Source organism: Leopardus geoffroyi, chromosome D2 (assembly GCF_018350155.1).
Source record: "Leopardus geoffroyi isolate Oge1 chromosome D2, O.geoffroyi_Oge1_pat1.0, whole genome shotgun sequence".
In the NCBI taxonomy this organism is placed as follows: Eukaryota; Metazoa; Chordata; class Mammalia; order Carnivora; family Felidae; genus Leopardus; species Leopardus geoffroyi.
The window spans coordinates 76,372,661-76,384,460 of NC_059334.1; the positions used below are offsets into that span (position 1 = coordinate 76,372,661).

The 11,800-nt window shown below is 52.4% G+C and overlaps 1 protein-coding gene across 4 annotated transcripts in view; it reads right to left on the reverse strand.

The window, feature by feature from the left end:
* The window catches only part of RGS10 (regulator of G protein signaling 10), a 43,129-nt gene extending 33,517 nt beyond the window's left edge, over positions 1–9,612 (reverse strand). For 2 of the 4 annotated variants that reach the window (XM_045439121.1, XM_045439122.1), the window contains exon 1: positions 9,443–9,612. In XM_045439121.1, the coding sequence (XP_045295077.1) occupies positions 9,443–9,491 (49 nt within the window). In that variant the 5' untranslated portion in view covers positions 9,492–9,612. Of the gene's footprint in view, positions 1–3,547; positions 3,696–9,442 lie in introns of those variants that run through there. The other 2 variants (XM_045439119.1, XM_045439120.1) reach the window with 2 other exon arrangements.
* Positions 9,613–11,800: the final 2,188 nt, after the last annotated feature.

Genomic DNA, 11,800 nt, shown 5'->3' on the forward strand with positions numbered 1-11,800 from the left:
GCTGTCTCCCTCTCTGTCTCTCTGTCTCTCTCTCAAAAATAAACATACACTATGAAAACCAATTTGACAATAAATTATATTTTAAAAAAACAACAAAAAAGAAAAAAATAATAAACATGCATTAAAAAACAAACAAACGAACAAGTTCCTTCTTGCCTTTCTGCCCACCTTCTGCCCCAACCGTCCTGACCATAGGAATCTTCTACCCACACTCTGTCTGCCATGTTTTCTCACTTTCCCCAGAAATATTGGTTTGAATTTTTCCAAGACTTCCTGATTGTCTTTCAAAAGCCTGATGGAGGCTTCTGGCTACGCCTGTTTTTCTTAATCCTTCTTGATTGGTAGCAACATGCATAGATAGCTCTGGAGAGAGCAGCATTTGCACACTCCATTCATTTAATGATCTACCTCTTTTCCAAGTCATTATCCTGACCTCCAGCGAGACTGAGCAGAGGCCCGCCCCATTTGGTACTACTCTAGAGATTGCCCCTTAACTCAGGGTATTTCTACTCAGGGTCCCCTGCTCAGGAGACTTTCACTACTTCCCAATGCACATATGTAAAGGCGTCCTAAGATAAGTTCACCTTCAATGTTACAATCAGTCCAATAATTATAAGAAAAAGAAATAACCTCTCTCCATAGCAAGCAGGTTTACATCTGAACTTAAGAATAAAACAAAATCAAGAGTTCCCAGCTTCTCAACTCCCGGCACTTGGAGCCATAAAGGTGTAATATTCCCCCTTTGCTTTTCCATTGACAAAAGTTGGCGGTTGGGGTGGATTACACAAGAAAGCAAGCTTGGAATGCACAGGTGGGAAAAACAGTCAAACATATTTTTCTAGCAGCTTTAAGATCACTCAAGCTAGTAACGAATTATTGCTGACAACATTTGTTTGTTTCAATTTTGTCCAGATCTGTTTGTCTTTTCTTATTGTTTTTAGTTCACCTATAAAACATTTTCGCAATGGAAAAAAATTTTTAAAAATTTTTTAAGCTTATTTATTTTTAGAAAGAGAGACAGAGAGCAAGAGGGGGAGGGACAAAGAGAGGGGGAGAGAGAGAGAATCCCAAGTAGGTTCCAGGCCGTCAGTGTGGGGCTTGAACTCACAAACCGTGAGATCATGACCTGAGCTGAAATCAAGGGTCAGACACTTTACCGACTGGGCCACCCAGGCACCCCTGGAAAAAAAAAATTTTTAATCTCCTGGGCTCTTTAAAGCATTTCAGATCGGGGCGCCTGGGTGGTTCAGTCAGTTGAGCATCCGGCTTCCGCTCAGGTCACGATCTCACAGTTCGTGGGTTCAAGCCCTTGCATCAGGCTCTCTGCAGACAGCTCAGAGCCTGAAGCCTGCTTCGGATTCTGTATCTCCGTCTCTCTCTGCCCCTCCCCTGCTCGCTCTCTGTCTCTTAAAAAAAAAAAAAAAAAAAAAAAAGGGGCGCCTGGGTGGCGCAGTCGGTTAAGCGTCCGACTTCAGCCAGGTCACGATCTCGCGGTCCGTGAGTTCGAGCCCCGCGTCGGGCTCTGGGCTGATGGCTCAGAGCCTGGAGCCTGTTTCCGATTCTGTGTCTCCCTCTCTCTCTGCCCCTCCCCCGTTCATGCTCTGTCTCTCTCTGTCCCAAAAATAAATAAACGTTGAAAAAAAATTAAAAAAAAAAAAAAAAGTTAAAGCATTTCAAATCAAATTTTTGTAGGCATAATACTTATTTCTCAATAAATTTATCTTCGGGGCGCCTGGGTGGCGCAGTCGGTTAAGCGTCCGACTTCAGCCAGGTCACGATCTCGCGGTCCGTGAGTTCGAGCCCCGCGTCGGGCTCTGGGCTGATGGCTCAGAGCCTGGAGCCTGTTTCCGATTCTGTGTCTCCCTCTCTCTGCCCCTCCCCCGTTCATGCTCTGTCTTTCTCTGTCCCCAAAATAAATAAACGTTGAAAAAAAAAATTAAAAAAAAAATTTATCTTCACACTAATCTATCATCAGCTAACAACAACAGTGAACACTTATAAATTGCTTATAGGGCGCTGGGTACTGCTCCAAGCTTTTTCTGTGAGTTAAATCATCCACTTCTCACAAGGACCCTGTGGTGTGATTAATATTATCCCCACTTCACAGATGAGGAAACACAGATGAAGCGTGGTAACTTGCAAGGGTCACCCAGCTAGGAAAGGGGCGGGGGGGGGGGGGGGTGGGTCAGGGTCCAAGCACGACCTTCACCATGAGACTCGAGTGCCATTTTTAGTTTTGACATCTGCTGGTCCTCACACTCACCAAGGCCAGAACATAGCAGCCTTGAAGAGAAAGATACAATCTGCACCGCGGGGAAAGCCTGAGAAAACTGAGAAGGAATTCTACGTAGACAAAAACCCACACGAGACCAGGCCAGCATCATCTAACACTCAAACACAGTGTCCATACACTCTCCATTTACATTTATGCGGTTCTATGTGGTTTCTGGCTTCAGTAAAAGCCAGTATTTCAAAGATACAGATGGCGGAGGCTGGTTGCTTGCAGCGTATTTCGTAATGCATTATTTATAGATGCTATGATGTCATATCTATCAGGGGCTTTCGCCAGACATTAACTCCTTGGAAATCCATACTCAAAAGGCATCCGTAACACTCATCGAAACTGAATGCTTGCAGCCTGGATTCCTGCTATTAGTCTGCAGGAAGGTCTGGGTAATTATCCTGCCTAGACAGTTTTCCCCAGTCAAATAATGTTCTAATAAAATCTCAATACCAACTTCCTCAAAGCAGAGTCAACGTCCAACATCAAAGAGTCTATCCTAAGTACCCCCCAAAACTTACAGCATCATTAAAGAAAACAAGCCAAATATTCAAGCCTAGGAAGAGGCAGAAATGTTCACTCCAAAATTCTAAAGTGGTTTGGTACAACACACACACACACACACACACACACACACGCACACTCACACGCCATACTCCCATAAATATTCAAGGAAAGTGCACCCCCAAGAAGCTTATTTAAAACTTCATATCAACTATGCCACATCAAACATATTACATTAAAAAAAAAAAAAAAAAGACTTTTTCTTTTTTCCAAACTTAGAAGCAGAGAATCAGTTTGTTACAACTGGTGATCTATGTAAGGCTCCAGAGAAACTGGGTCATGGAAACACTCTATCTAAATATTACTTAAGTGTTTTTCGGCTCCAGTATCTAACTTCTGAGAATAACTATCCTTCAAGCATGCAATTCCCTTGGTGCGGAGGTCTGCATGAATGGCAATTAGCAGAATATAATAACAAAAATGAAAAAGCTTAAAAATAATCCTACTAATAGCAAGCATCAAAGACCAGAGAGGGTGAGAGGGCTGCAGAGGGTTGGCTGGGCTCAGAAAAGGCATCACGGCATTTTTCACGTGAAGCCAGAGACCTCAGAGAAAGCTGACTGCTCAGGCAGTGCCTCCAAAGGTCACCTGTGCACCTGTGCCTGCACTCCTCCCTCCCCCCAGCCCCTGCCCTGCCCCGCTGTCACCCGGGCAACACACAAGCTGAGGTCATCACCAAAGGAGGTGGGGGTCACTCCTTACGTTCCATGCTCCAGGGTCCACTTGAGGAGCTTCACACAGCCCAAAAACCCACTGCCTTCTCAGAGACGCTTCGTGGGAGACAGGCCAGGGGGCTGCGGGTCTCCTGAACACCCTTGGGTCTGGAGGAAAAACAAGCCTCCACATCCTCTTTTGAGTGGACTAAACAACAGATGGCCACTGGTTTCCAGTTTCTACCAGAGGGAAGGAAATAAGAACGCCAGACTGTTATTTGTAGACTCCCTAGAATCTTCACTTTCTAGGCAAAGACCCAGAAAAAATAAAATTACCCAGGAGCCCTATCCTGGGGGTGAAAATGAAGACCCTGTCATTATTTTCTTCACTTCCCAGAAGCCCCTGTGCTTCCCCTGGGGGCCTGACAGTCATGCATAAATGTGCCCTCACTCCCCCGCCGCCCCCCGCCCCTATCGAGAGGCAAGTAAATGACATCCCCCCCCCCCAGGATCAGAGAGACTGTGCATTTCTTGAGTAAGAGCTGTGTCGTCCTCAGGGTCAGCAGTGCCTGGCGCTCATGGTCATGTTTACATTGATGAACGTTTTCTGATAGATTGGGGGCGAGACAGTGAGGATGACAGCTATAAAAATAGCTGCTTGACTGAGCACTTACTATATCCTGTCGCAACTTCCCAGTGACCCGTAGAAGTCGGGCTCATCTTTGGCCCATTTGACAGAGAAGGAAACAGAGGCACAACGAGGTTCAATAAACCGGCTCCAAGGAGCAAGCGAAGAAGGAGACGAGGTAGGATTCAACCCCAAGTTGGCATCAGAGCCTGGAAAGGGAAGGGCAGTGACAGACGCAAGAAGTAAAAGGCGGGGCCCTCTTTCTCACGGAACTTAAAATTAATTGAGAAGGTGAGACCAGGAGTTCCCAGATGGCCGTCTGCCCACAATGCCACAGGCTGGCACGGAGTTTATTTCACTGGTTCGTGAAGAAATGAGAAGAAGGATAAGGAAATATTTACCAAGTGAGCTGTCTTGATGCAGTAAGGACAGCCCTGGGTTATTCTTAGGAAAGAGATCATTATATTTATTTACATGGTACAAAATTCAAGAGGCCGAAGAGGGAGCACAGTAGAACAGGGCTTCCTCTCAGCTCTGTCCCTTGCCTATCCAGGGCCTCTCCCTAGATGCAACAACTTCTAGAAGATTCCTGAGTATCAGGACATTTCTTTTAAAGTTTATTTATGTATGTAAGTACGCATGCATGTATGTATGTATTATGAGAGAGACAAAGAGAGTGTGAGCAGGGGAGGGGCCGAGAGAGAGAGAGGAGATGGAGAATCCCAAGCAGGCCCACGCAATCAGTGCACACAGCCCAACGCAGGGCTCGAACCTATGAACCGTGAGATCATGACCTGAACCAAAATCAAGAGTCGGATGCTCACCGGACTGAGTCACCCAGGCGTACCCAGGACATTTCTTTACACAAGATTATATCTTTACTATTCAGGGTGTTAAAATGCCCTTTTGTTCATGGGATGATAAAGATGGCTGATGATGGCTTTGTTTATAATGTCCTGACTGGAGAAAGAAAGAAAGGGAAAAAAGGAAGAAGGGAGACAGGAAAGAAAATTTAGCAGCTCCCCATTACATATATATATATACATACATACATATTTCAGCTCTAAATATATATTTTTTAATGTTTACTTATTTTTGAGAGAGAGAGAGAGACAGAGTGTGAGCAGGTGAGGGGTAGAGAGAGGGAGACACAGGATCCGAAGCAGGCTCCAGGCTTCAAACTGTCAGCACAGAGCCCGATGCAGGGCTCGAACTCATGAACTATAAGATCATGACCTGATCCTGAGCGAGGCCATGCAGATAGCTCCGGACTTGGGTCAGGGAGCTGAGTTCTCTGGTCTGTCCCCTCCTAAATGGGCTGCTCCTGTCAAGTCCCTGCCCCTTGGTGGCCTCCACAGCTGTCCAGGAAAAGACAAAGTGGACAGGCTGCATTTCAGGGGCAGAGAGGGAGGGAGGCATGAGGCTGGAGAGAGCGGCAGGGAGCAGGGAGACCCAGCTTTGGGAGAAGACTTAGGACAGAGGACACCCTCGGGAAGCAAAGGGGCAGAAGTGGGAATGCCCAGCCACCCAAGGGCACAGCAAGAACGGGGAAACGGGGCCAGGAGAGAAGGCGGGCCAGATGAGGGGTCCCTGAGCACCGCGCAGAGGGGGCAGCACAGCTGACCCACGGGCACTCGGCAAGGCCTGGAGGGATGCGAACTGGCTTAGAAGGGAAATGAGTCCCCAGGAGCCTGTGTGGGGCTGTTTCCTCCCAGTGGACGCCTCCTGACAGCTCTTATCAGGGAGCTGCTGCTGTCGCCTGCCCAGGCCCCCTCCGCCCCCACCGTCCCTCCCGGGGCCTGCTGCAGTGGAGAGCTATCTGAGGGAAGCAGAAGATACCAAGGAGAGTAAATTTAGTACAATTTAAACAGCAAGCTTCCGAGCCCAGCGCCTGAGGCGGAGGGCATTACTCAAGCCCAGCGGGGGAAGTGGCTCAGTGCATCCAGGAAGTCCCAGCAAATGGCCCCCCCAGGCACCTGCTTAGGTTCCCCAAATGCCTAACAGTGACAAAAGGAGACATCCGTCCCACACAAAGTCAATGAAGGCATAAAAAAAAAAAAAAAAAAGAGCATCATTAGCACCTGACCCCCACCGTCTACAGGCTGCTCTTCGCGGCATTCAGAGCTGGCGCTGACCACGTGGCTGACCACACTGGTTTAAATCAACACCCCTTCCGCGGCCCAGCCCCGCCACTCTGTCCCTGCGTTGCCCTCCCTGAACCCACAGTCCTGGGCCAGTGATGTTCTGCAGGGAAAGTTTCCCTGGGGGGCCAAGACTGCCCGGCTGCTGGGTTGTTAAAACAAAGAGGTTAAATTACGATGCTGACTGTCACCTCTAAGTGAAAACTTAAGCCCAGCAATAAATCTGAAACTGGTCCCAAGGGTTTAATGGGATCATGTACAACAGGCCCCCCGCCCTGGGGAGGGCCATGGTCTGCCTGGCAGGGTGGGGATTCCCTCAACGGGTCACCCCTCAATCTGCTGGCAGACGGAAGGCTGTGGCTTTGGCTTTGCTTTTCAAGTGAGTAGCGTCATCAACAGCGTAAGTGGTTGTGAGGGGCAAAGGGTGGTCAGAGTCCCTCAAGGGGTCCTTGCACTTCGGTGGCATCAGAATCACTGGGGGCACTTGTTGAAAATGCAGCCTCCTCTCCCTCCCACCTTGGGTTCCCAAGACTGAACCAGTGGGCCCAGGGTGTGGCCTGGGAAGCTGCATTTTATCGATGCCCTCCCCACCCCCAGGTGGCTCACGAACACACTTTGAGAAATCTCAGAAAGCAGAATAAGGAACAGCATTTTGAGCCTCGGAATTAGGGGTTAGGAACTCCAAATCCTCAGCTTGAAGAGCCTGTCTCCAATACGGTTTTGCTGAAAAGCAGGAAAAGTCTATAGTAGAAGGTTCTGGGAGGCAGGAGTGTAGCCGGGTCCATATCAGGGGTCTGTAGGAGTGGATCCAGCACTTGTGGGGCTGGAAGCTTATACAATTTGGAGAGCCACTTTAGGAAAAACAATTCAAAATGACCAAATAAAAATGTTGCACAGGGTCTCATGGATCACTTGGCTGGCTTCCCGGTACCTCCACCCTAGGCCCACAGTCCCCCCTTCTCACTTGACTCCTTCTTTTCTCACTGCTGGATGGTGATGCCCAAATGGCAGGGCCTCATTTGCCCTTTCCCATCAGTGGGGCATACTTTCAACCTAAAAATCCTAAGGACATTGGGCTCTTAGAGGTCAGGCATCAAATACCCATCCATGATGCTTAGCTACTAATCTTTATATTTGTGACCGAACCCTATTTCATAAGGCTGAAAAGTTGCCGCCCTAAAAGAGGTACACTCCACTGGTATCCCTAAAACTGCCCCAGTCTTTCTGGAGTGAACCTACACACATATAACACCCTCTCTCCAAAACCATGTATGCCCCCAAATGAGAGCAAAGCAATGAATAACTCAGGCAGAGAAGTTCAGAGCAGCTCTGTTTATCATAGGAAAGGGGGAAGCTAACCATTATTATTCATTTATTACGTGCCAGGCAATGCACTGGGGACTTCATATGTTTTAGTGTGTTTGATCCCACAACTCTATGAAACCCACTTTACAGGCGGGAAAACAGACACAGAGGTGTGCTAGTAAACCAGCTCTCCTGCGGGGGGAGGGCAAGCTTGATTTTTAACATTTGTCGATTTCCATGGTATAAATACCCACCAACAGCCAATTTCAAGCTATCCATGACTTAGCAGCCAGTTCTCAGATTTCCCGATAATTTAGCAATTGGCTCAGAGGTCAAGTAACTTGCCCAAGATCACTAAGTGATAGAGTCAGGGCGGGAACCAGGAGTTTAACTCCAGAGTCCAGGCTCTGACTACCACTCCCCAGGCCTGTGAATACTCAACAACAGGGATCGGCTGAAATGAACCCCCACACAGGAATCCTTTGACCCTCAGACAACACGGCAAGATTTACGTGACCACTAACACTAATACAAGCTCTTTACCATGACCCTATGAGGTCCTACTTTATAAGGACTCCTGACTATGAATGCAATGATTTGCATAATGGACGGGAAGCCAGCTCCATGTAAGTGCTCAAAGAGGGATAGCTATTTTATTCCCATTTTGCAGATCCTTATCTGCACAGACACAAAGTTTCCACAGCAGTGGAGGTGGGATTTTGTCCCAGCCTGTCTGGTCCCAGTTCATCCTCTTACCTGCAATGTCCCTCATAAAATATGATAGTCAGTGAGAAGAGGACACGGACCAACCAGCACAGACTCTTAGCACCATGAAGAAGTCAGTTTGGGAGTGGAACACTGCAGAAAAGCCTCCCAACTCCAGAATCAGGCAAACCTGGGTTTCAGCTTCTCCATCGCCTCCTAAGTGTGACTTGGGGCGAGTTACCTAACGACTCTTGGCTTCCGTTCCCTCCTCTGGAACGTGGCCAATACCAGGAGACAGTACCTGTCTCATGAGGTCCTCCTACGGGTGGAGACACAACACAGAACTGGGTGAACAGAGACCCGGGCCCACATGACGAGCTCAGAGGGGCACAGCTATTATTCTGCACAAAAACGGTAAGATGGTTGGAATCAAAGGCATGGTCCCGTCTCCACCGTGGATTCTTTGTCCTATCAAATTGCTCCGAATTGTGGCTCAGGCTGGTCCGTTGGGACAGCCAAGCCCAGTGCACGGTAATGTCAGCGCTCCCCGGCGCCAACTACAGATGTGCATTCTCCACCCTGCTCTTCACCCTCCTCGGCGCGCCCACATTTGGGCTCCGCAGCGCAGAACTGAAGGCGCCGGGCAGCCCAGGCCCCGCTGCCAGTCCGGTGCCCCGGGGGTCCGGTCGTGCCTCCTCTGGCCGCCGCGCGGGCATCATTCGCAACGACGCCCGCAGCGGACAGAGAGGCAGAGCACTCCAGGGGAGAAGGGCCCCGCGCGACGTTCTGCTTTCGGATCTAGAGCCCACACTCCTTCCAAAGTTTGGGGTGTTTGGGATCTCCTTTCTCCTCGCAGACCATCACTAAAAAGAAAACTGCTGTTGTTCCCCCTTTTGTCCAAACTTCCTCCCCGCAGCGCCTCTCGGGGAGTGGCGGGGGGCGGGGGGGGGGGGACTTTGCGCTCCCGCAGCGGCTGCGGCCGCAGGGACGCTGGAAGGAGCGAGAAGTGGCGCGGTCCGCCGCGACTCTCGTCGGGTGGCATCGCCAAGCCGCGCCCGAACACAGGAGGGAGGGAAGGATGCCCGGGACCCCGGACGGGCAGCGGCGGCCGAGGCGGCTCCTCGGGGGCCCCGAACCCCAGCCCGCCGGCCCGGGAGCCGCTTACCTGACGGCGGCCGCTTCCTGCTGAGCCGGCTCACGGCGCGGTTAAACATCGCCGCGGTCGCCCGGGGAGGAAGGAGGAGCGGCCGGGCGGCGCGGCGGCTGAGCCTGAGAACGGAGGGGAGGTGGAGGCCGAGGAGGAGGAGGAGCCGGCTCGGCACCGCCCTGGCGCGCCCGCCCCCGCCCCGCCGCCCTCCTCCCAGCCAGGCGCCGCGTGGCGCGCTCGGTGCGCCCTGCCCGCCCGCCCCGGTGGGGGCCCCGCGGTCCCGCCTCGGGGTCCCGGGCGGGCCAGGGCGGCCCCCGGGCGATCAAACGCCGGGACCCGACCCCGTGCGCGGGGTGGGGCTCACTGCCCCGAAGGGAGCCCGCGCCGCCCGTGGCTTAGGAGCTCTGTCCTGGCGCCCGTGCGCCCCGGGGCCCCCCGCCGCCCAGCGGAGCTCGCCGAGGAGGTCGCCCCGGGCCCCGCCCCGCCCGCCTCGCGACTCAGCGTCCAAACCGGTCTCCCGCCCTCTTCCTGCAGCCGCGGGAAACGGGCACGGCGCCGCGGGCGCACAGCGCTCCGCGGCTCCGCGCGCCTTGGCCGGGCGGTAGTCGGGGGTCCCCTCTCGCTACACGGACCCGGAAGCCTCGGCTTCACGGTTCTGCAAAACCCGGGCGCGGCCCACGGCCTTCGCCTTCTCGCCCCCGGGATCCAGGATCCCCGAGGGCCCGGGCCTGCCCGCCCCGGGACTCCGCGGGTGCCGGGCCCTCCCACGGCCGCGAAGCCGGTGGCGCGTCGCCAGGGTCCCGGCCGCCGGGCCGCGAGCGCAGCGAGCCCAGCCGAGCTGCGCTGCGCGGGCGCCGGAACTTGGGCGCCTTCTGCCCGTGGCCTGGAGGTTCCAGGAGCGGGCCTCGGCGGAATTCTGCAGGAACCCTCCGGGTTCCAGCGCCGCGTGATGCCTCTGCCCCCACAGCGCGGCCGGCCGGGGACACATCTCTAACTTTGGGGACACGTGCTGCAGCTTCCGGCAGGGCCTTTCGCTCGCTCAGCGCTCGGGATCACTCCGGTCCACGCTGCGCTCCGGTTCCGATTTCTCCTCTCCCACCACCAATCACCTGCTCAGCACCACCAACACCCCCCCACCCCCCGCTCTATCTATTGTCTCCTTCCCCTGCAAAACAGCCCCAAAGGGAGTGTCGTTAGCCTCATTTTCTTGAGCGTTCCGTTTGCGAAGCACTGTCTTTCTGGCGAGTCTTATTTTTCTCCTTGTGTATCTGGCTTTGTCTCCAAATTGGTCTTTATTTTTAGCTGTGCTAATTGCTATTTTTCTAAACCGCTCCCCAGTCGCCGGGCCCTGCCACCCGTCCGTTTGCAGTGTTTTCACTAGCTGGCACTTTTCTTTTGTATCTTCTATTCTGAGCTGCCCGGTGCGCTCATTTTTCCTCCCGCCTTCTACCCACCCGTTCGGTCCCAGTTCTACCCCATCCCGGGCCTCCTGTGGTTGTTTTCTCATGTCTGTCCTCACTCTTGAAGCCTCTCAAAGCCACTTTCCTCGGAGTGTTTCTGAGCACCCCCTGTCCCCGGCTGCCAGGAGAGATCGTGAAGACGACTTGGGTTTTGAGCTGCGCTGGAGGATGGAGGAGATTATGGTGACCAGGAACCAGCTCAGAACCAGCAGAAGAGCTTATTATAAAAACCCGCCTCCTCCTGTTGTTGGCCTCCTCTGGGGCTGCCCTCCCCGCAGGCTTCCAGACCCTGGTAACATACTTCAAGCCCAGGAACGCCTGGGGGTGCTCAGTGGGTTCCGTGGGATCATGATCTCATGGTCTGTGAGTTCCAGCCCCGAATGGGGCTCTGTGCTCACCGCTGGGATCCTGGAGCCTGCTTCGGATTCTGTGTCTCCCTCTCTCTCCGCCCCTCCCCCGTTCAGGCTCTCTCTCTCTCTGTCTCAAAAATAAGTAAACATTTAAAAAAAAAAACAAAAAACAAAAAACCTACTTCAAGCCCAGGCAGCCACTTCCCTCTTTGTAAGAGCAGGAGTTTTGAACTCTGGCAGAATCCTGGATCTGAACGAGGTGGCTATATTCTCACAGCAGTGACAAGGGCATTTGTGCAGCACATGTCCCCCAGAAAACTGCTCTGGAGGCCAAATTACAGGTAACATAACAGGTCATTGTAACACAGGAAATACGGAGACAGGCACAATGGGTGAGCATAGCTAAATATGCCAGGTGCCAGGCCCAGCCCCACAGTGTCCTGAAATGCCCTGGTGTGGCGTAGGACATGCTCATGAATGCCTCCTGAGCTACGAGGGCAGCCAGGCCTTCCTGAGATAAGGGGAAAATAGCACAGCTTCAAATCTCTTTCCCTGTCCTGTTAGCG